The sequence below is a fragment of the Lycium barbarum genome, chromosome 5 (assembly GCF_019175385.1).
Source record: "Lycium barbarum isolate Lr01 chromosome 5, ASM1917538v2, whole genome shotgun sequence".
Lineage (NCBI taxonomy): Eukaryota > Viridiplantae > Streptophyta > Magnoliopsida > Solanales > Solanaceae > Lycium > Lycium barbarum.
The window spans coordinates 6,756,306-6,781,839 of NC_083341.1; the positions used below are offsets into that span (position 1 = coordinate 6,756,306).

Sequence of the window (25,534 nt, forward strand, 5' to 3'; positions counted from 1 at the left end):
GCCAGGTCCGTGCCAGGCCGATGGTGGGCCGAGTTTACCCGTCCCGATCCAATTGACAGGCTTAGTGAGAGGCCAAAATGGCCTCTCAAAATAGGAGGTAAAGTTCCTTTGTGATGATTTAAATGTGGATTTAGTTGGTCTGTTGGAGACTAAAATAAAGACGAATAGAGTTACTTGGGTGGCTGACAAAATGTTTGCAGCTTGGTGGGTGGGAGTATTGTACTAACCACGAACCGAGGATGGCTCACTTCTACTGAGAACTCCACGTGCTTCGAAAAAGATCAACGAGGCCCAACAACACTAGCACACAAATCAATATAACTTATCAATATGGTTATGTGACTTAATGAAGGAAAAATACATGTTACTCAATAATGGTTAAGTAAAAGAACTCTATAATCAAACACATGTCATGCATATATTGGTTTGATCTAAACATTTGATGCAGATAAGTTCTTACCGACATATAATTCTAGGATGATTGCCTAATTGTTTTGGTCAAGCAGACAATGACATTTGTGAACATAGCCTCTTCTTTCGTCATGCCATTGGCATAGATCTCTTTACACTTATGGAACACATTATCCATCAATTCATTAACATCACCAAAATGACTGACAAGTAAAGGTTCAGCAAAAGCTCTCACACATTGTGCCATAATTTCACCAGAAGCATCTAAATGGAGTTCTGAGCAACTAACGGTGAAAGATCCTTCCTTCTCAACTATTTAAATCACTTCTGCAGGACATGGACAGTATCCAGGAATGTTGAATGAATCCACTTTCTCTTCTTCTACCGAGCCCTGCATTCATTATTTTATTGGGAAAATATCACTGCATATCACTTTAGGTAAATTAATTACCCGTTGTAGCCAATTTTTTTTCTTTTACATGCTTTAGCCACTTTTTCTTAGTTTGGTACCACTGTTGGATTCCTATGTTTAAATTTTATGTTTTTGCTTTTGTTTATTGTTAATAAGTATCCCACGAAATTTGGTTGCTTAAAAAAACGTTTAAAATGTGTATAAACATTTTTATACATTATTATACACTTTTATATGGTGTAGAAATGTGTATAAACACCTCTTATACATTATGTATAAACACCTCTTGTATGAGTTTGTATAATATTGTATACTAGTTGAAAGTGTTATGCACCTCTTGTATAAATTTGTATAATCATGTATATCCAGTGTAAAAGTGTGTATGAACACCTCTTATACATTATTATACACTTTTATACAAGGTTGATACATTGTCTACTCCAGGTGTATAAAGTTGAATATTCAAGTTGGGCCATAAAATGTTGGACGGTAGGTTTGTAATTTAAAATATGGGCTATGAATATGTAATTTTGACCCATAAATTGTGTATAAATGAAATTTCCCCTATTTTAGTTGAGTTTAACTTTTATATACTAATAATAGGAGTATATAATTTATAAAGCTTCGTAAATGCTTTGTGATTATTCAAGCTCATAACAAACTTAAGAGAGGAAACTAATTAGCCTAGAAGATAATTAAGTAATATATAAGCTCATAAAGATACCTGCTATAACTCGGATACAGGTTGTATGTTCCCAAGCTAATTAAATGGTCGAGCTCATGCATAACTTAAGAAGTTTAGCTAAGGTTGGAGCTGAAGAGGGGTTCATAAAAGGAAAAATTATGCTCTATGTCTACGGTTGAACTGTGGCACATTCCAGATAGAAAGAATAGGTGGAGACTCAGCCAACTGAGGCCACGCGTTCAGAGGTTATCGGGAGAGACCAAGATAAAAGGTGTTTATACACAAATATAGGCTAAATCGGGTATGACCCAAAATATGGTCGACGTGGCCTAAATATTTTCTCCGGTAGACTTAGAGCGTAATTTTCCCTTTAAAACACTCTAATTATAAAATTTGTATTTTACCATAAATGACATACTTTATATATAGCCACAAAAATGCATAACATATTTAAATTATAGGTTTAAGAAGTTTTTATTTCTTTCGTATTATTAGTCAAACAGTTCCATATAAAATAAAACGGAGGGAAAAGTGCAAAAGATATAATGTTTTCATAGTATTTTAAATATATATTCAAATTATGTTAAAATTTTATTTTATGTCCACGATCGCCTGTATATTTTAACAATTTGATATTACCCCTGCAACTAGCTCTTTGAGGGCCCTGGCCAAAGGCTCCAACAAGTAGCGACACCCTTTGCTAAAATGATCTTCATTTTCTTTGCCCTGCATGGTCAATATCATACGTCCACCTTTCACTAATTCTTCCGAGCGATACATGAGAAAAGTTACAAAATCTCTTTCATATTGCTCATAATATGCTTTATGAGCGCTTGGTGGGCTTGTAGTTGCTGCATAAATATCCCCCTTGTTATTCTCTATTCCATTAGGCACCTATCATAGGTGAATCAAAACGTAGAGTTAGCTTTATATATATATATATATGATCTTATTGTATATTATTATTTTTTTAGATTTTGTGAAATCATTAACTTTTTAGATAAACGAAAACAATTTAACTTATGGATAGTCATTTTCTTTTTATTTTTCTTTATCTTATCCATAAAATAAATTTAGAAAAATACTTTAGTAACTTTGATACAATAAGGTAAAAGCTGAGTGACTATCCATAAGATAAACTTCACAGAAAGCATAAAAAACCACATATAATAGTCAGTTGAAAAGAACATGAGCAGATCTTGTAAACTGAATTCCGTAATTTCAAATTTATATAGAGTAAATTTGGATTAGTCAGGTTAATGAATTCTGGTTACGATATGGTTTTACAAGAAAAAAATTATATGAGATATACATGGGCGGAGCTACAGGGGTGCGAGGGGTGGCAACCGAACCCCCTTCGTCGGAAAATTGCACTAAATATATATGGTGAATTTTTTTATTCATGTACAAATATTATTTTTGCATCCCCTTACCAAAGGGAGATTCTGGATCAGTGGATGAGGCGCCTGTGATTGAGCCCGCGGTCGCGGGTTCGATTCTTGGCAATGACACCTTTTTTAACATTTTTCATCCAGTCCCTTTTAAAAAAAAAAAAAGATTAACAAAAACGACGTCGTTGGACTCTATTTTTTTTTTAAAGCAACCACAAAGGAAACTTAGTGGAGGGATATTATTAAAATATAATAGTCAACAAAAGTAAAAACCAAGACAAAAGCAAAAGAATAGCCGGAACAAATCCAGCCCAAATGAAGTTCAGCAAAAACAACTAGAAACGTGAGCCATTGGGGATAAAAGAATCCCTAATTTCAAAAGTGTTAACATTGTTCTTCACTTCTTTGTCAACTCAATTGTGTTGCTGCCTTCGCCCATGGCTTCCAATTCCAAGGTTTTTTTTTTCTTTTTTTTTTTTTTACCATACTCAAAATCACAATAAACCCATTATTGTTTCTTGTTAGTTGTTAATCAACCCATTTTGTGAAATGGGTAGCTGACCCATTTTCCATCCATGAACCCCAAGCCTTGATTGTTTTAATTCTTAAATGTTGTTTGTTTGCAAAATTGGTCTTCTAGATATTTATTTTTAGCTAATAAAAGAATCAGAGTGTAGATTTTTATTTAGTAATCAATTCCCTTTTATGTGTGCTGGAATCTGGATTGTGAATTTGTGGTTAAGTTGTTTTCTTGCTTATTGAGACATTTGGTAGAGTTTTTCTAAATATAGGATCATCTATAGCCTAAGCAAATATTTTTCCTCAAAACTTTGAACAAGTGAACCACTAGGAACATAGTTCTTCCAGTTTTCCTGTGGCTTTAGTCTTTGATTCGATAACTTTTGATGTTTATACTCATAAATCAGTGTTAAAGTAGGTTATGATCCTATATTATAATATGGGATATGCTTAAGGTTACTGATTATTTTTTGCTGTATTGCTATATACAAGATTGAGTTTTTATTCTCACAGTTAGATGTCCTTAAATAGGCTTTATTTTATTGGCTTTTAAGATTGACATTGTGCCTTTAATTCTAACTAATTTTTTTATTATAATTCAGTCTCAAAAGTCAGTGAAGAATTATTTTACCAAAGTTCCAAAATCAAGTTTGGACTCTCATGATCAACCTAATCTAGAAGAAAATGTCAACCACTCAGAAGTACCATTGCTTTCTTCTCAGGAATTTGATTTGAATTCTTTAAAGCATGATCCGGGTGAAAGAACTCAAATCTTGGACTTTCATCCAAATCATCGTGATGTCATTCGAAGAGAATACCTTAGGAGAGGTCCTTGTCAACCTCGGCTTAAAGAGTATCCTAAAACAAATGAATAAGAGTTATTTTAGTGGTTGCTTGGTGCCTTATGTAGAAAAAGATGTGTTTAATAGGATCTATAATGATGTTATTATAAAAACATTTCAAGGAATGAAACCTCGTCGTGTACAGTTGTAGTAATATACTTGCACTTTTAATAGAGAATTGTGTTTGTTTTGATTTCTTCGCGTGTTTATTTTTTTAATTTTCTTGAACCCCCTTGTCAAATGTTCTGGTTCCGCCCCTAGAGATATATATCAAAATATACCTGAGAAAGCCAGTGGAGACTATAAGAGGAGTGGACAAAATGCAGCCTTTTGGAAGGAAAAAGTCTAGTATAAAATGAACCAGCAACTCCTGTCACAAAACATTTTGGTTGACCAAGTCCATCTTGTCCCATATTTTGTTTCTTCAAATCTTCGTGGATGCGGGCAACAATCGGAATATGGTATTGAAATCATTGCCAGGAAGATCATTCAAGAAAACATGAAATTCTGGCGACTGTTGGCCATTGTTTATGCATTCTTCATGAATAGTTTTAATGAGTTGGGAGACAGGCAAGAAAGTGTTAGGTCCAGAGGAACAACCTAAGTCTGCAATGCATATAGTTTCTGGTGAAAGGTTGTGGTAGAGAGCAAATATAGCTTCATCTGTTATTTTATTTTATTTTGTCATGAGGATCACCTTTTGCTGCACATAATTCAACGTAAATCAAAAGGAAATGAGTTTAACTTTTATGTTGTATTTACTATGTAAAAGAATTTTTACAGAGACAAATTAGAATTTGAGCATTATGTATTTGAGTTTAAAGTAACATAACTCATTTGATTTACTAGCTAGGTTCGAAGATTATTACACTGGATATGTTGTTGTTGTTATGTACAGAATTTGAGCCAAATACAATAACTTCGGATGAATTCGTAATCCTCGACTACATTCGCCCTTGAACTTTTATGCTATCAGTTCAATTAAATGATAAATTAATTGTAACCAACAATTAAAAATAATGGAATTAGCAATTCAAAAAGCTAAGCAAGTTAATTGTTATAAGCAGAGGCAAACTTAACTTGTAACCTATGAAAAACTGGAACCGGCAATTCGGTTTAAGTAAATCAAGTTAACTGTTATAAGCAGAGTAGAATCTAACTTGTAGCTTATGAAGCTCAATAGCATTCGTGCAAATCATGTATATATATTAATACATTCACTACACATATTTGACTATGAATCCAGTTATTATTGTATATTAATTTGAAATTGCTATAATAACCTATAAAACCAAATCCCGTATCCGTCTCTGGATTACAACATGTTAAAAATCTTTGAGCATAAAATTATCAATATGTATTATAAGTTGAACTCAAGAGAAAATTGTTGTTTATATATAGAAAAATGAAAAAGATGTGTGATGATACCTGAAGCAGAGAATTTTTTGCATAGCTATCATCTCCGGTTCCTCCATTCATGTGAAGAACTTTAGCAATTTCCATCTTTGATTCTTTTCTGTGTTTACGTACGTTATGCACTACTTTCGGCTTAGCGATGTTTCAACGGGGGGATCACTATATATATATATATATATATATATAGTATTTCCTCAGATTTCAATTATGTGACACTGTTCAAATTTTGAGAATCAAACCTTTTAATTTTGACCGTGAATTCGGATGGAATCTTTAAGTTTTTTCTAATAAAATTTAAATATTTAAAAAATATTATACATCATACTAATTGATAATTTAAAATATTCAAAAGATATATAAAAAAAATACGTTAAAAAAAGATTTGTTTGACTTTCAAAATTTGAACTGTGATTTCACGTAAACTGGTACACAAGAAATAGTAGTAATTAATACTTATAAGTTTTAATAGTTGACCAAGCAAAATGATCGGTTTATTCTATTCGAACCCCCTTTTTATAAATGATTATTTACGATCTCAGCAAATCCGTCACATGAAGGATCCTTAATAGTCAGTACGGTGCACATGGATCGGGTTGGTTCAGATTTTTTAAACACTAAACCGATTGTGTTGGGTTTTTAAATTTATACATCAAATCAAACCAATAAAATTCGAGTTTTTCAACCTCGGGTTTTTTCGGATTATTTGGTTTTCTCGGGTTTTTCGAGTTTTTTTTCGGAATAGTCTTGATACAAAACATATAACTTTTACTTCAAATATTTCTTTAGTCCTAGTAAGATACAACTATATAATTAAGGTGTTTCATAAGAAAATAATACAAAATGTGAAGAGTGATGACATTGTATTAAAATATTCAACAAAAGATAATAAAATCAGTTAAAATAAATATTGCTAATTAATAAGCAATAAGGAAAATGACAATAATCTAAAAATACTAAGTCATGCTAAAATAAGTATGGCTAATAAGTATTAATTACATGACAAGAAAAAAAACTTAAGTTATGTATTTTCACTCTCTAAACCAATTATACAAAACTAAAGAATAGATATCCAACATTATTGTTATTCCTAGTGGTAAATTGAATTTCTTTTAGTTGTGTTGGTTTTGGTTTGGATTTTATATGAGTTATTAACATCCATAGGATATAAAACATTGACATTCAAAATTTTAAGTTCAAGCTTGAATAATATGATAATAGATAAAAAAAAAATACAAAAAAAATTAAGAAATATTTATAAATTACATTACAAATAAATATTTTTATGTATAAAATATTTTAAAAATTGAATACATGTAATGTCGGGTTGATTGCTTCGGTTTGACTTTTTTAGTTAAAACCAAACCAATTGTGGTCGGATTTTTTTTTTAACACCAAATCAAATCAAACCAAACTACTATTCAACTTTTTTTCTCGGTTTATCGATTTGGTTTGTACACCCCTGATAGTCAGCTTATTGAATTCATTTATCACACACATATCCATATACGATTAAATTCCCAAGTAATTTTTCGTCTCTATATACGTGGAGGTTGCCAGGAAAGCAGCAACCTCCATGTGGGGGTTAATTTCTTTATTTGTGTGAATATTATATATATCCTCATATTTCAACATCTTTTCTGCGTTTTTTTTTAATTTATTTTGATAAAAAAGTTATCGAATATTTGGGTAAAATCCTCTTTGGCGGTCAATCCGGATCCCTTTCAATTCCTTAAATAGTCATTGAATTTGTAAAAAAAGTCTCGATAAAGTAACTTTTGAATTTTTTGGACAATAAAGTCATCAAACTATGTTCTTGTTTCCAATAAAGTAAAACAAACTATTTTTGGACATAAGACCCCTTAACCCATTTTTAAATTATAAAATTCATTGCAAAGCACAATTTTTCGATACTCCGAAATTCTTGTTTAAATTAATCTTTTTATATTTTAATAATAAAATTGAAATATTCTAACGTATTTTTTCAAGCTATAAGAATAAAACAATATAATCGTTCAAACTATAAGTATGCTATAAGGTTTTCTTTGTTATATCAACTTCTTTTGAACTATTTTGATATTTTCCTATTGCTCAAAACCGGAAGTTAAAGATTTTACTGAATGGAAGTGCTTGGACATAATTGAAACACAAGAGTCGTTATATATATGGATGATGCATGTAGAACATTTGGATAAATTTTCTCAAGGAAACAACGTGTTGGATAACTACTTTCTAAAAATATAAAATGTATATATTAATTGTAATCCACTTATTTATATAACTTAATTAATATCAAGGGAAAAGGGCCTGATTTGCCCCTCTACTATTGGAAATAGTCCACATTTATCCCCCGTTACGGTGCAAATTTGCCCCTACCGTTACCTAAGTAGCAATATTTGGCCCCCGTTTGGATGGCAGTCCACCGTGGCAATTAAACTTCCACGTGGCCCGACATTTGAAGGTGGCATGCCACCTCACTACCCTCTTCCCTCTCCATTTCTTTCTTCTACCTCCAACCAAAGCCACCTCCAACCACCATTAAAGCCACACCCCACCACCATCTCGTCCAACAATTATATCTTCTATTTCACTAACCCATCTCACAGGAATCACCATAACCGCCACTACTATCACTTTACCCAGATACTGTCCATTTATCTAACTCCAACCCAAAAACCTCACAACCATTAAAATTCTTAAAACCCATTTGACAAATATGAAGATTCTTTTAGATAAAAACTTTAAATCTTTCAATAACATAAAAGAATGTCTTTTAACTCTTGTTAGCATTAACATTATTGCTAATCTTTTTGCTAAATCTTTACGATGATGTGAAAGATTAAGAAAAAGGGTTTCATCATTGTGTAAAAAAACAATATTTGGGTATTGAATGCTTGAAAGTTTTGAAAATAAGAGGGTTATTTCGAATGAATTTGAGGGCGGCGGTGGGAAGATTGAGTTAGGGTTTGAGAGGGGAAATGGTATGACAGGGTAGAGATTTTGATTGGTAATGGGTTCTTTTCATTTGGGTTGAGATGAAGGAGAAAGGGGGAAAAGGTTGTTTGGTTGTCTTGGGGTGGTGCTATGGTGTATCGAAAAGGTGAGAGAGAGAGGACGGGGCAGTGGCGTGTGGTGGTTGTGGAGATGGGTTCGCTAGAGTTAAGGTTGTTTTGGTGGTGTGGTTGCGGCGGTCTTCAAGTGTTTGAGGGTGGTTGGTGGTGTGGTTACTTGAATCTGATTTGTAAAAATTGTGTGGCTTCAATGGTGGTTGGAGGTGGCTTTGGTTGGAGGTAGAGAAAGAAATGGAGATGGGAGAGGGTCGTGAGGTGCCATGCCACCTCATCTAAATGTTAGGCCACGTGGAAGTTTAATTGCCACGGTGGACTGCCATCCAAATGGGGGCAAATATTGCTACTTAGGTAACGGTAGGGGTAAATTTGCACCGAAAGTATAACGGGGGTAAATGTGGACTATTTCCGATAGTAGAGGGGTAAATCAGGCCCTTTTCCCTAATATCAAATATCACAAGTTCATATCCAAGAAAATAGAAATAGTAACTAATTTTTTTGATAATAATTTTTTTCATATACCAGGGAAAATTATTTACATTCAGTCAAAAAACATATAGTTAACCACTGTGCTCAACTCTACTATCATTCAACTGTGTCTTTTTATTGTCTAATTTAGACACAGTTTTGCAATGTTTTAATTTTTGTTCGAATTAATATTTTCATATTTTGAAAATAAAATAGAAATATTCAAATGGGTATTATGATTTAAAAATAAGTTAAGGGGTCTTATGTCCAAAAATAGATTGTTTTACTTTTTTGGAAATAAAGATATAGTTTGATGATCTTATTGTCCAAAAAAATTCAAAAGTTACTTTAGTGAGACTTTTCTACAAATTTCATGATCATTTGAGAAATTAACTCTTAATTTATATAATAGTAGTTATTAAGAGATTTTTTAAATCTGCTTCCATGTGTCTTATGGTTTAATTTGGGTTTAAAATGTGTACTTTTGCCAACCATGGAATCACAGGCAATAATAAAAGCACAAAAGAATATTAAAAGTCATATTTTTTTATGATAGCTTTGACAGGAAAGGTCAGTACTTAGGTTGTATATCGTAGATTTTCATTGAAAAGAAAATAAAATAGAAAGAATTGATCCTTAATCACAAACATTTCATTTCATTTATTCATTATCATAATCTCTAAAAAGATAAGGCTAGATGTTATTATTATTATTATTGAAAAATCTTACGGAAAAAAGTTAGAATTCTCGTAGCTTGAGGTGTCTCAAGGATACTATCTTAAGGATATTTCACCTATAAAAATATATCCTCAGAATTCAATAGTTAAGTTTTTCAAATATAAACTAGGAGAAGAAGCAACAAAGATTCAATAGGAAAGAGAACTCAACGTAACGTAATATGAGACAAAGAATTTGTCATGATATTTTTTCACTTATCTAAAAGTGAAGCGAAAGGAAATCATATAAGCGATAAAACTGGCAGAGGCTAAAGTACAGATAGGAAGAGGAACGTCCTGGTATTAAAGAATAATAAAAGCCATAAAAGCTATTCAACGGTTAATCAAAGATCTATTACAAATGCATAAGTGACATTAAAAATATATTACTCCCACCGGTTCAAAAAGTATTGTCTGCCTAGTCATTTGTCACCCGTTAAGGAAATACTAATTTCTAAGCAAAAACAGATAATTTAATTAAATTACTTCTAATTAAATAGGTATTAAGATAGGATAATTTAAATAATATATAATTCAGCATAAAATATTACATTCACGTAGCCATATTTCAACTTACATCTGCATAGCCAATCTTTTTTTTTCCAACAACGTTTATACACACGAGATATAACATTATGCACTTACTGTAAACAATGTATAAACATTGTGTATAAGTGAATAATAATGTTTAAAAGGGTCATTTCGGGTAATATTATAAATATGAGCCATTTTGGGTAAATAGTTTCTCCAAATAGACATGCGACTGTTATTTTCCCTATTTGGATTTGATCACTTAACACGTAATAAGGGCAAATCTGAAAAATAAAGTTAAATTTTTCTTAATTTGGTAAGTGGATACTCTTTTTTAACCAAAAAATAAAGGCTAAGTGGACATCCTTTTTGAACCGATCGAGTACTATGGTAAAAGTGGCTTTTAATATAGTAGAGAATAAACAATATGTTATAACTTATTCTTTTTGGGATATATATAAAAATTACAGTATATTTTTTCCAACAATTACATGACAAACAACTGAAATTTCAAACGTAGGAAATAACAAAGGGGAACACACACACACATGACATATATATATATATATATATATATATATATTGCATGTCCTAGTTTGTTTTGGCCAGGGATACAGGCATATTTACGAACATATTCTTCTCTTTCGCCATGCTATCACTGTCAATTATCTCTTTGTATTTGTGGCGACATATTGTACTTCTCATCATCAGATGAATTCCTACGCATTTCTGAAGTTTCCAAGACATCAATGGTGAAAGATCCCTCTTTCTCAACTATATATACATGTTACTTCCGCAGGAGATGGGTTGTATAGAGGAATATTAAATGAATTTACTTTTCTCTTCTTTTATTGATCCCTGCAGCATAAAATAATCATATAATATTATTCGATCACGATATTAATTAGGAGTAACTACCTAAAGGATTAAATCAATACAGAAAACCATCTACGATATTAATTAGGAGTAACTACCAGTACTCCCTCCGTTTCAATTTAAGTATCTTACTTTTTCTTTTGGTCTGTTTCAAAAAAAATATTTCTTTTTATATTTAATAAGTTAACAATTCAAACATCATACATGGCAAATTTAAAATCACAAAATTTAAATAACATTTTAGTATACTACGCACATTTTTAATTTTAGTATCACAAGATTCAAAAGTCTCTTTTTCTTTTTTAAGTTGTATGCCAAGTCAAACTTAAACACTCAAATCAGAACGGGGGCATAATATTTAACTCTCTCTTTTCGTTTTCCCTTTGAATACTTTTCTTGTTTCAATGTATGGATTGATATTCAATTGAAAGCATACATACGTACACCTCCATTTTTGCCATTATCGGCAAAATGACGCAGGAAAGAGAGCATGTGGCGCAGCTTAGGGTTTGTAGAAACTCCTTCTACAAAAATGAGACCCTTTGGGGTCTGTTTGGTGGCTTATAGCCGAGATGGGCCTGGTCTGGTCCTATCTGGACTGGACTAGCCATAAAAAAAAAAAAAAAGGGGCGGCCCTATTGTATATATACATATACACGATATACATATATATATATATATATATATATGTATATGCATGTATATCCATGTATATGTATGTGTATATATGCCAAGGAAAACATGTTGTTTAATAAATCGCCAAAATTTAAAAAGTCAATTAATTAAACCTTTCAATTATGACCAAGTTAAAACTAATTAATCAATTAATCATTTTAAAGACACGGCGAATTGCATAAAAGGACTTAAATTGCAAACATAGTCTTAATTGATCTAAACCATAAAATTGGTTATTTCAATTATGATCATAATTAAATAACAATTTAAATAACCTTTCAAGCCGAGGGTTTCTCGGAAACAGCCATCCTACCTTGGTAGGAGTAAGGTCTGCGTACATTCTACCCTCCCTAGACCCCAAGATGTGGGATTTCACTGGGTTGTTGTTGTTGTTGTTTTCAATTGTAGCCACAACTAATCACATAATAAGCAATTTTCAAATATAACCTCAATTAAACATCTAATTAATTATGATTAATTAAAAATTGCAAATGCAAATTAATAATGCGAAAAATTAGAAATTGAAAGGTAAAATGATTATTTATTTAATTAATCAAATTTATTGAATTAAACAGAGTAAAATATTTGATAATTTGATACTTGATAAATTGGAAAATTAATTGAATAATTGTTTTAAGTTATTTTCTGATCAAACTTGACAAATACTTTAATATTAATAGTAAAATATGTAAATTGTTTTCAAATGACTTACAATATATATTTCAAGTTATTTTTCCAAACGAAATGGCAAAATATTATCAAAATAATTTTGCATAATCGGATTTAAAAAATACATATTTCACTCCTTTTGAGATCCAAGAACTGTGGGCAATTAAATAAAATTATTGGAGGTCAAAAATCAGGTGTCAACAATAGCCAATGTAGAGATTTTTTACAACAATATGGAATCATACACCAAAGTAGTTGCGTCCATACAACATAAAAAAATGGTAGAGTAGAGAGGAAGCATAAATCTTATTTTCTGACAATTGTTGATGATCATATTAGATATACTTGGATTTATCTCAATTCAAATCTGAAGTCATAGCAGTTCTGAAAATATTTCTATCTATGGTCCAAAATCAGTTTAATGGCCCTATTAAAACTATAAGATCAGATAATGGAACTGAGTTCATTAATAGCCAATGTAGAGATTTTTTACAACAATATGGAATCATACACCAAAGTAGTTGTGTCCATACACCACAACAAAATGGTAGAGCAGAGAGGAAGCATAGACACATTTTGGAGACTGCAAGGGCTTTGAGGTTTCAAGCTAACATTCCCATCAGGTTCTGGGGATTATGTGTCAAAGGAGCAACTTACCTGATAAACAGATTGCCATCTAGTGTTTTACATGGTCACACACCTTATGATATGTTGCACAAGAAAAGGAATGCAATTGCTCATTTGAGAGTATTTGGCTACTTGTGCTATGCAACCAATTTGGTAAAGGGAGACAAGTCTACAGAAAGAGCCAAGAAAGATGTTTTGATGGGATACTCAGGAACACAAAAGGGATACTTACTATTTGACATTTCTACTAACACTTTTTTTGTCAGCACGGATGTCACATTCAAGGAATCAGTATTTCCTTTTAAAAAATTGAACAATGCAGTGAATCGGAAAGATAGTGCAACATGGAGCATTCACACTTAGTGGAGGAACAACAATCTCCACTAATGTACATGACTATACCACAACAATCACAAACCGCACTACAAAAAAATGGGTAATTTGCTGGAGGTTGAAAGTTGTAATTCGCGGAGGTTTTAGCCTCTTCTAGAAACTAGTGAAGGCTAAAACCTCCGCGAATTGCAACTTTCAACCTTCAGCAAATTACCCATTTTTTTGTAGCGCCGGTTCAAACACTGATGCAAATATGGAGGAAGGAGAAGCATCCGATCAAAGCACTGATGCAGATATAGAGGAAGGAGCAGCAGACTCGAATCAAAGTGCTGGGGATGATGTGACAGATGATGCAACACTCAACTCACACAACTCAGTTGAACCTGCAACTGGTGCATCAGGAGAGCAACATGATGATGCAGTCACAAATAATGCCGATAAAGGACTTGTAACCACACAGGTACTAGATGAAGCACCAGACAGCTCCACCAATGTACCATCATACACAAGAAAATCCCAAAGAGCCCATTTGGATGAAGGACTATGCCACTCAAAAGAAAGAAAGCACCAGTTTGTATCCTATAACAAACTATTTGTCATATGACGAGGATTCTCCTAAGTACCAAATCTATTTAGCCAAATTCTCAAGTTCAACAGAACCACAACACTTCAGAGATGCAACTAAGGATCAAAGATGGATTGATGCTATAAAACAAGAAGTACAGGCTCTGGAGGAGAACAAGACATAGGAAGTAGTTAACCTGCCCAGAGGGAAGAATATAGTTGGATCCAAATGGATATATAACATCAAATATAAAGGAAATGATGAAATTGAAAGATTCAAGGCAAGACTAATAGCCAAGGTCTATAGTCAAAGAGAAGGCTTGGACTATCATGATACATTCTCACCAGTTGCCAAGATGGTGGCAGTGAGATCTGTTATAGCATTAGATGCTTCTAGAGGATGGAACATGTTCCAGATGGATGTGTGCAATGCCTTCCTTCAAGGTGATCCTAAGGAAGAAGTGTACATGGAAATTCCAGAAGGTTTTAGAAGATAGAGGGAGCACAACGTATGCAAATTGTTAAAGTCATTATATGGTCTAAAACAAGCCTCAAGACAATGGCATATCAAACTCACAGATGCACTGGTGTGATGCTAACTGGGATTCTTGTCCAAACACAAGGAGGTCTGTCACTGGTTTTGCAGTCAAAGTTTAGAGAATCCTTGATCTCTTGGAAATCGAAGAAGCAACAAACAGTTTCTAGAAGCTCAGCAGAGGCTGAGTATAGAATTTTGGCAGCAGTAGTAGCAAAAATCACATGGTTGCAAAGACTATTCAAAGAACTAAATGTGCAGATTTACAGGCATATTACCATCTTCAGTGATAGTAAGTCTGCAATTCAAATTGTAGCTAATCCCATATTTCATGAAAGGACCAAGAACATAGAAATTGATTGTCATTTCATTAGAGACAAGATCAAGGAAGGGTCAGTGCAAGCAGTCCATGTGAACACCAAGGAGCAGCAGGCTGATTTGCTAACTAAAAGCCTTACCAGGATTCAACATGATCATTTGCTTGGCAAGATTGGAGTATTCAACATTCTTCATCCTCCAGCTTGAGGGGGAGTATTAAAGTGTAGAGTGAAAACTTAGTGGTTAGATTGTAGTTAGCATTTCCGAAATTCTGTTAGTCTGTTATTTCTGTTAGTTCAGTTACTGCACAGCTGGAAGTTGTGACAGCTGTGCACAGCTCAACATGAGCTGTTAGAAGTTAATTAAGTTAAATTGTTGTATTAGCTTAGATGATGTAATTAGTCCATTAGATATTTTGCCTAAGTTAATCTGTTAGTTCATTGTATATATAGGACTGATCTCTCAATGAGATGTGTCAGTTGAAAATTCCCAAAATATATGTTTCTTCTTCCATGATCAAAGCTCCTCTATAATGGAATATTAGATCACAATTACACCATGAATGCATAGTTTTTACATGATCTTTTATAATTAAAAATGGGGTTTTGTATGCTATCGAGTTCTCCTATAAGGTTAGGTTTCATCGTATCTTAGGAAAATTATATCATGAAAACTTGTCCCAAACAAATGTATGTTGTCTCATTCAAAATATGATAGTTTATTAACTTACTTATACTAAAAAACTCATTCGGAATATGATAGTTTACTTATACTTAAAAAAAATCTCAATTTCTTCTTCTTTTGGAAACAAAAAGTAAGCAACCGATGTCCAATGGAACTTCCAAATGCTACTTAAAATTTTAACTAAAACAAAAAAGATTTAAAGCAAGAAAAAAGGAGAGGGAGAAATGGACTTCTTTTTGTACATAATATGCATTACAAATAACATTATTTGCAAATTAAAGTTCAATTGAAAACAAAGCAAATACATAGTACAATATATATAAAAGAAATTTAAGATTACATAGAAAATCAATTTAATACTTCGATCACCCCCACAATAGAAATTAATACCCAGCATACTAATTAGAGACACTATGGAGCACAACAGTCTCAACTGTTAGCCCAGGCCCAAATCCAAAGAGGACACCCCAATCAAGGCCTTCACCAGTGCTACCAAGCCCTTCTTTGGCTGAGGCCTTCCTCATTTCATCCAAAATAAACAAAACACAAGCACTAGACATATTTCCATAGTCACTCAAGACTTGCCTTGTAGCTCGAAGTTTTTCAGGCTTTAAGGCCAACTTTAGTTCAACTTGGTCCAGAATTGCCGGCCCGCCTGGGTGAGCAATCCAAAAGAGAGAGTTCCAATCAGAAATGCCCAATGGTTGGAATGCTTCCATCAAGCTCTTCTCAATGTTCTTTGAGATCAATCCAGGAACATCTTTGAGTAAGTGAAATGTTAGCCCAACTTCACGAAGGTGCCCATCGATAGCACCTTCACTGTCTGGGAGCAGAGTTTGGGCTGCTGAGACAAGCTCGAATAAAGGCCTTTCAACCTCTGGTAATGGATCAGAACCTACAATGAGTGCACCTGCCCCATCCCCAAATAAGGCTTGTCCAACCATACTATCCAAATGAGTGTCACTTGGGCCACGAAAAGTAACTGCAGTGATCTCTGAGCAAACAACAAGGACTCGAGCACCCTTGTTGTTTTCGGCTAAGTCCTTGGCCAATCGGATAACAGTACCACCAGCAAAACAACCTTGTTGGTACATCATGAACCTCTTAACCGAGGGTCGAAGCCCAAGAAGCTTAGTGAGCTGGTAGTCGGCCCCAGGCATGTCCACCCCACTAGTGGTGCAAAATACCAAATGGGTAATCTTGGACTTGGGTTGGCCCCATTCTTTGATGGCCTTTTGGGCTGCTTCTTTGCCTAGTTTTGGCACTTCAACCACCACTATGTCTTGCCTAGCATCAATAGAAGGAGCCATGTATTCACAAATATTGGGGTTTTCTTTTAGGATTTCTTCAGTTAAGTGCATGTACCTCTTCTTAATCATAGATTTGTCACCTGCATTACATGGAAAACCTAAAGTCATCAATAAACTTCGAGTATGTATAGTTCTTAAACTTAAAATCATTGAATGAACAAATTGCGCCTAATCAAAAGTCAAAAAGTTAATTATGATAATATAAATCCTACTAATTGCAAAGATAACAAAGAACTAAAACAAAAGCTCAGCTTCCTTCGAATCTTGTTTCATTCAAAGAATCTAAACTTCATCTCGGAGAAGCTAATTATAAAGGAAAATGTGACCATCCCAATGTAAACCTTTTAATCGCTTATTGCCCAAAGGGATTCAAACATACTTACACTATTTATTAATTTTTAAGAGAAGAAAACATTTTAAAAAATAGATCAGATAACAAACAAAAGGTCAAACCAATTTTTTCTTTTTTTTTTTGGTCAAACCAATTGGGGTATAATTTTAGAATTGTCTAAATCCAATATTAAGGAATATCATCAATATTATTAAGGAATGTAATATAGGATTCAGTCAGCATAAAAAAAAAAGCATATCACATGGTACGCTATTTAGGAACACTACATAATTACTAGTATATCATTTACCTGCGGCAGAAAAGAAAGAAAGGAGAAAAAAAAAATCAAGAACATGCATAGTTTTGGTATACGTAGGTATCTTTCTTTAATTATAATCTACAAACACATGTTATCATCAAAACTGCAGTTATATTATATGATAGTACTACTAAAATAAATTTGTAACTTACACATGCGCTTAAATTTCTCCTTAAGCTCAGTCATATGCTCACTATTAGTGACTCGAAAATAATAATCAGGATAGGTGCTTTGATCAACACAATTCGAAGGAGTGGCTGTGCCAATGGCCATGATGGTGGCCGGACCTTGTGCACGTTGCGCCTTTCGTACCTCCTCGACGGTGACCATTTTCGCCGGAAAAATATAGTATTTTTACTAAGAAATTTGGTGTATGTTTATGAAAATACCAACTATTGTACAAATGTATTACTAGCTATAGCTAGTGAAGAAGATAAAATGGATTGTGTTTGAAGTGTTTGCATGGGGTTTGGATGTATTTATAGAAGAAATTTTCATATCAAACTGGTAGCTAGTATTCACGTGCTTGAGCAACTTTTTGAGGCCGGTTAGCACGTGATATTTTTCTCTTTTTCTTTTTTTTTAATTTATTTTGTGCTTCTTTTTCCCAACTCTCATTTTCCAAGCAATTAACCATTTATTTTGTCTGGATTCAGAATCTGAATTTTGATGGGTTTAACTTGTAAGATTTTTAGTAATGAGTTCACTAATGAAAAAAGACATTGAGGTCATTGTACTTTTAGAATTATGGGCTCACAATTAATATTAGTTGAAATTTTGATGGAATTTCAAGTACTCCTTATAATCTTTCAATTTGTTTGATACTATTTTTTATTTGTTCGCTACATTTCTATATTTGAAAATAAGTAACTTTGAGCTTTTCATTTTATCTTAATGAAAAGCGTTTTTACAGCCACATAAATATTGTGTCATGTTTAATTAAGATTAACGTTTCAAAAGTCTTATCACCACAGAAACGTAATGACATATTTAATACTATGAATAATAAGGGGTCTTATTTTTTTCCTGAAATTTTATGGCTAATCAAGTTATGCCAAACAGCTAAAATAGACAATATATTAATCTATCCGCCATAAAAATATTGGGTTTGGGCGAACTTTTATTTAAAAGCTCCATCCGCCACTTATGCTACCTACTTCTCATAATAATAAAACGTCATGCCTTTTAGCCAGTTAATCAACCCAATGAATTGGGTTTTTATCATTTTTAGGCATGATAATGAAAATAAATGTCACGACAAGAGTACGACACGTATAATAGTGTTCTGATGTGGTAAATTAGAAAGTATCTTTAAACTATTCCATAATTGAACACTGATACAAACATGTTCCAATATATCATATATAGAATAAATTTTAATTAGCATTGCAATATCTAATTAGGACGTCACCATCGGAGTCGTTAAAAATTATTCTGCCGAGTGTTTATACTGTAGTTTACTTGAGTCTTCTACTTCCTATTAGCTCTAAATAAGAGGAAAAAAAAACACCTTAAAAAAAAAAAAAACATGTGTGCTTGAAAGGAAAAACAATATTCTTAAAAATCAGAAAAATGACTTTCCTTGTGGAATCCGGGAAAAAAGTTGCAACAGTAGCTTTCCATGCTGATTAACTCCTCCGTGCACCCATCCAATATCCTACATTTACCCTTATAGTGTTTGCTTAAATTAGAGTATATAAATATTGCTACTGCTAGCTAATTCTATAGCTAAACGGTAAAATTTGTCTCTAATCATATTTAGCGACAAAACATTATCAAAAATGATTGTTGGCGACGAATTAACGACGAAGTTCGTAACTAATACAATTTCTTTTGTTGTTATGGGATAATATTTTCTATTTACATACTAAACATTACAAAATAAATGAAAAACTCACTTATTTTCTTGAAAAATATCTTACCGAACATACCTAGGGGCTAGGAGACCGAGGTTTCTGGCCAGGTATTAGTGTGAGGTTGAGGGTGTGACCACCGAATAAAGTTTTAGTTTAGGCAGAAAAGTTATTAATTGCATGAATAAAATTAAATGTTTACAAAGAGTGATGATGTTTGGTACAAAATAGAAAGGAAGCTAGGTTTATTAAGTGTTCCACACAAAGGGACTATATTGAAGAGGCATTGTAAATATTTTGTTCTTGTTGTTTAGTTGTTTACCATATAAGGCATTGAATTGTTTGATTGTTAAGTAGGTACACTGTGTGGTGTTGGAAGATTTGGTATAATATGTGGACTACAAAGTTGGAACGTCATCTCTTTTCACTTTACATATGTAGCATCAAAATAACGTCTCAACAAAAATAAAAAGAATCTCTCAAATACTTCTCCTTTTGTTTTTATGATCTTAGGAAAGGACAAAATGGAGAATACCATATATTGATTCCTTTAGGAAGGGAAAAGATTCTACAAAATGGGTTCAGTTGGAACTTCAATTAATCGGTTTTAGTAAATATTCTTTTAGCTATGATTTTACACTGAAGATTATTAATTAATAAAATATTAATTATATCCATCAAATTCATGGTATATATATCCAGAAGCGAATGTAATGTATAAGTTATGTGTTCATCTGAATCTAGCAAATCATATATATATATATATATATATATATATATATATATATATATATATATAGTACTAAATAAATATATAGTTACTATCATAGCCAATAAATCAATTCAAATAAATGGGAGTAAAATTTCGAATTCAAATCCTGAGATTGTGCAGGGAGGTTATGGATGTATACTGTAGGTAACCTTCTTCATTTGTGAACAAAGGTTTACGCCTTTGGACATGATTTATCGTGTGGTATGTTGAGAGATTGTTTTTTCGTATGGATAATATACGTTTGAATTACATTGAAAGTAACCTATCAGATACTAGTATTTGGTGAATATAAAGGTACTAGTAACACGTCAATGTTTTGACATAAAATTCTTTTAAACAAAATCTAAAAATTGATTAAGAGCCTGTTTGGATGAGCTTAAAAAAATAGCTTATAAGCTGAAAATAGCTTATAATCCAAAAAAAAAATAAGTTGGAGTAGCTCAATTTTTTTTTTTGGCTTATAAGCTGCTTTAGATAAGGTAAGCCAAAACGGACTCAATTATTTTTTGGGTTTATTTTAGCACAAAATGACTTATAAGCTGGCCAGCCAAACACTCAAAAAAATTAAAAACGGCTTAGAAGTCAATCCAAACGGGCTCTAATATTGCTTCTTATAGCCTTATATATAGGTCCCACCATGACAAAATACAATATGCTCTATCAAAGAAAGTATATCGTTAGCTTGAGACTAATTTTCACAAGTGAATCAATGGAGGTGTTTGAAAAGTAACCTTTATTTTTTTGGTTAAATCAAGAAAAGCGACTTTATTACAAAAATGTTAATAGTAACTGACTGTATAAGCAATAAACTCCTCTCATTTGATTTGTTTGAATTAAGAAGGAACATTCTGTTATACTTTAAACGATATTCTTGTAATTAAATGCATAAATTCTTGACATGCACAGCGACAAAGATCCCTGAACAAATGAAGCCAGGGACTACAAAAATTTATATTTAAAATTTCCCACAAGATTATTCAAATATTACTACTTCCATTATAGCAGATGTTAGATAGTATGTAATAGAAGTCCTAAATTAAATAGACACATCTGTTCATGAAAGGACATGACTATTCTGAAAATCATCTCTCAAACTCTATAAATATAAGAACACTCTTGACTTAGTATATAGAAAAATCAGCAGGTATAAACACAGTTTTTTATATTCTGAAGGGAATTACTTGTATTTTTCTCAATCTGTATACGAGCAATATCTCTTTAAAGAAAATCGATTTATCCTCGCCTCAAGGCCATTTTTTCTTCAATTATATATGTTTACCTATTTTTCTAACTGTAGGTGTCCTCTAAGGAATTGGTTAAGAGTTTTTATTTTGCACTAATTTATTCAGATATTTTTGTTTCCGTATACCTAGCTTGGTCAGTACTAATTAATACTCACAAAATTTTAAAAGTAAATTCTTTCTTAAACTTCATATGCAGTCTAACATAATCACTTAAAGTCTAACATAATCACTTAAATTGGAACGGAGATAGTAACTAGAAACTGAAGGTGTTAGGTATAATTTAAGGTCAAATTTTGGCCACCAGGGAACTTCAATTCTGTCAATAGCATTCATCTCGCACTTTTAAGTTTTTCTCCGGTTGGCGTGAAATCAATTAATCAACCAAAGGACAATGGTCCATTAACCAAACACTTGATATGGTCACTTTCCTTGGTTTTTCCACGTTATGATTGTGTTTGGATTTGATGATGTTGTGACCAAAAGTTTTTATGGGACCGAATTAGGAAGTAGTCAAATTATATGCCACCAAAAGTTTTTTGACAAGTTACAGGCTAATTAATTGACTTTGGCAATATTGGAAAGAATAAATAAACAAGCTAAATTCAGAAAGAATAAATAAACAAGTTAAAATCTTTCGTAAGCTATATAGAAAGGTAGTTAAATTATATGCCAACGAAAGATTTTTGAAAAGCTATTAGTTATTTGACTTTTTTTGGTATATTGGAAAGACTAAATAAACTATTCCTTCTGGATCAAAAAGAGTGTCCACTTAGCTTTTTTTTTAGGGTAAAAAAGAGTGTTCATTTATCAAATCAAGAAAGAATTTACTTTATCTTTCCAAATTTGCCCCTATTAAGTGTAATGTGATTAAATCCCAATACATATTTAATTAATTAAGGGCAGTTTAATCAAATTATTTATTTTTTCTAGAAATTAATATTTTTCTTAAGGAATATTCAAATGGCTAAGTGGACACTCTTTTTGATCCGGAATGAGTACTAGTTAAATTCTTTCGTAAGCTAAATACATGGCTTAAATCACAATCACCAAGGAAAGAAATTTCATTTACTTGAGCGCAACTTCCCAGATTATCAACTTTTCTTCATGCCCGTGACCTTCATTTGCTACAAAATCTGTACCTTTATTCACCTCCTTCCAGACATGTAAATTGATAGCAAATACTTATAAGTTTCAAAAATAGCCTTAAGAAGATGGCATTAATGTCCTCCTCTTTAATAAGTTTAGTCGAAGTAAGCAATCGATTTCCACCTGTAGATCTTTATGTCCCGCGTGTTATTTGACGATTATGCAAAGAATGAGACTTTGCTGCTTCTTGTAGGTTTCTTGGCTTAATCGAGCAAACTCTAATTTCAAGAGTCAAAAATTAAAGCTGTCTGCAAATTAGAGTTAACTAACTACATCATTTAACAATAATAAAATTAGGCTACGGAAATCTGTATAAAAGTCTTGTAAAAGCTGAAAAACGATAAAGAATGCAGAAAAAGTAATTGAAATGAACTTACCCAAATGTGAATCGGATTGGTTGTTATGTTGATTGGATGGTATCTACCACTATTTAAAACGATCTTGTGAACTGCTAGCAAGTGAAGAGGCAAGTCTATATACATTTACTCACAGATGCAGAAAATAAGGCAACCAGGGCTTGGTTATTAAATTTTTGAAAATAGAAAGCTTTTCTAGGAGGATTTACACTTTGTGTGGGACTGAGATGTTATTATTGTTATTAAGTGATCTTCATATATAACAGAATATTTTGTTTAAGTTTTTCCTTGTAATACTTGCATTTTCTATGGTTCAAATATTATAAAAAACCACTTTTTATTGCACAGGGGTGGGGAATCGAGTCTCACCAACAAGGTAGTTTCCTATCATTTATAGCTATCTTTTAAAAGTTACCATTTGTAGTTATGTTTTCCCAAATTAAGGTATTTTTTCGGATGTATTTGATGTTTATAAATACATAGTAACACAGTAAAAAAATAAAACATATCCCTTGATTTAAGGCCATAACGGTTGGATCAATTAATTAGCTATTAATTGGTATTTTTTACCATACTCTTCCACAAAATCATATTTTAGATTACTTTTCCATAACCATTGTCTATTCCTTCAGCCAATCTTCAACATTCAAACATAAAAAATCAAAAATTTAAAATTTGAAAACATTCAATAGCCAATATATTTGAAGTTTTCAATATTGATTTCGTTCTTGATTTACCCATGTATTTGATATCATAACCAATGTATTTGAAGTTTCCAATCAAACCCCATGTATTTTATATTAAATCTCATGTATTTGTGTGAGTAACAATTTGCATCACCCATGTATTTTAGGGGTAATGTATTTGAAATTTTCAATATTGATTTCGTTTTGATTTACACATGTATTTGATAGCATAACCATGTATTTGAAGTTACAAATCAAACCCCATGTATTTGATAGCATAACCAATGTATTTGAAGTTGCCAATCAAACCCCATGTATTTTTATATTAAATCTCATGTATTTGTCTGAGTAACAATTTGCATCACATGTATTTGATGGATTAATTTGAACAAAATACACAAATATATAGAAAACTTACAATGTATTTTCGTTACTCATGTATTTGAAACTAGATGAACTGATGAAATTAATTTGAACAGAATACACAGAAATATAGAAAAACTTACATAAATAGACCACCAACCACAACAATTGGTAGCTATATCATAGAACATACACAAATACATATATTTTTCATCTTTTCAAAACCCTAAAAAACCCTAGACCACCAAAAAAACCCTAGCCACAGATCCAATGCAACTCGGTCCAAATTTATGGGCATTGGTCCACAGCCCAAAAGTCTTGGCATTTATAGCTACAACTTGCCCACAATGGGAGATAAGCCCACCACCATAATGAATGATCATTCTAGTTGGAACATCATTCACATAAAAAAGAAAATGAAAAGGTTAATTACCTTCTTATGTTTAATTTGTCCACAAAGCTAGAAATCATGGAAACCAAAAAAAAAAAATTGAGAGAGGGGCGGCTGCCACCCGTGGTGGTGATGGTTGATAGAAGGAGAGAGAATTTTTTAGGGATTTGAGAAACGAAAAATTTAAAATGGGTAGTGAGTGAGAATAGAGAAAGTAAAAAAATTATGAAAAAAGAGAGAGAATGATAATGTATATTAAGTGATTAATATTGTTACCATTAAAAGGGGGATATGAAGTTGGGGGTGTTAAATTTTAGGTGTATTTGTGCACCAGTAACTGAAAGTTACTGTGTAGCTATATTAATTAAATTCAAAAACTATTTAGTTGTTATTAGTAATTAAAACAAAATATAGTTAATATCACTAATTCTGTACTAAAAGTAGCTATAACACGTAATTTTTCCTAAAAGGAACTCGAAATGGATAATTGGAAGATTTGAAATGGCTTGGAGCTCAGTCAGACAATAACAAGAGGGCCTAAAACAAAAGGAGAAGGGAGGAGAATGTTTTAGAAGCAGGCCCAGATAAAAGGATAACTAATATGACCAACTATGCAACTTAAATACTTGTTGCTCAAGAAAAAATGATTTATACCTACTGATAGCAGAAAATGACCTGACAAAGATCATTTGTGTTATTTATTTTTCACATGTTAAAAGCGTCATATAAGTAAAATACTACTTGTAATGAATTACAAAATCAAATCTCCAATTAGTGCTAATATGAGTATTTTCTGAATTCCTTGTTAAAAAAAAAAATCTAAAATCTAAGCTCCCCGTTTTTTTTTTTCCTTTGAGAAGACAAAATAAGATGTAAATGAAACAGCAAGAACGAGAATCAAGACTTTGTGACCCCTAATTACCCTACATGCTATGACATTACTACAGGGAAAAAGTGTATAAGGGAGACAAGTTGTGATGCTATAGTACTATATATAGGCTATAGCGACAAGAACTAGAATGTAAA

General features: G+C 32.2%; 1 protein-coding gene, 1 long non-coding RNA gene and 1 pseudogene across 2 annotated transcripts; 1 reads left to right on the plus strand and 2 right to left on the minus strand.

The window, feature by feature from the left end:
• Positions 1-472: 472 nt before the first annotated feature.
• On the minus strand, positions 473-5,763 carry LOC132639139 (S-adenosyl-L-methionine:benzoic acid/salicylic acid carboxyl methyltransferase 3-like; annotated as a pseudogene).
• On the plus strand, positions 2,927-4,310 carry LOC132642243 (uncharacterized). The gene is made up of 2 exons (XR_009583073.1): positions 2,927-3,354; positions 4,021-4,310. It is a non-coding gene; the product is annotated as an uncharacterized LOC132642243 (long non-coding RNA).
• Positions 5,764-15,951: 10,188 nt separating the features above from the next.
• Positions 15,952-18,157, minus strand: LOC132640283 (chalcone synthase 2). The gene is made up of 2 exons (XM_060356807.1): positions 17,850-18,157; positions 15,952-17,127 (listed from the first exon to the last, which is right to left on the minus strand). Exons 1-2 carry the CDS (start codon positions 18,025-18,027, stop codon positions 16,136-16,138), a joined length of 1,170 nt encoding a protein of 389 aa, XP_060212790.1. The 5' UTR covers positions 18,028-18,157; the 3' UTR covers positions 15,952-16,135.
• Between the last annotated feature and the right edge of the window lie 7,377 nt (positions 18,158-25,534).

What these genes read in the sequence shown, in the direction of transcription:
- LOC132640283 (XM_060356807.1), bottom strand. Translation starts at nt 18,027, where the DNA reads ATGGTCACCGTCGAGGAGGTACGAAAGGCGCAACGTGCACAAGGTCCG. An exon ending in GGAGAAATTTAAGCGCATGT is followed by an intron (nt 17,128 to 17,849) that starts GTAAGTTACAAA and finishes CATGTAATGCAG; the next exon opens with GTGACAAATCTATGATTAAG.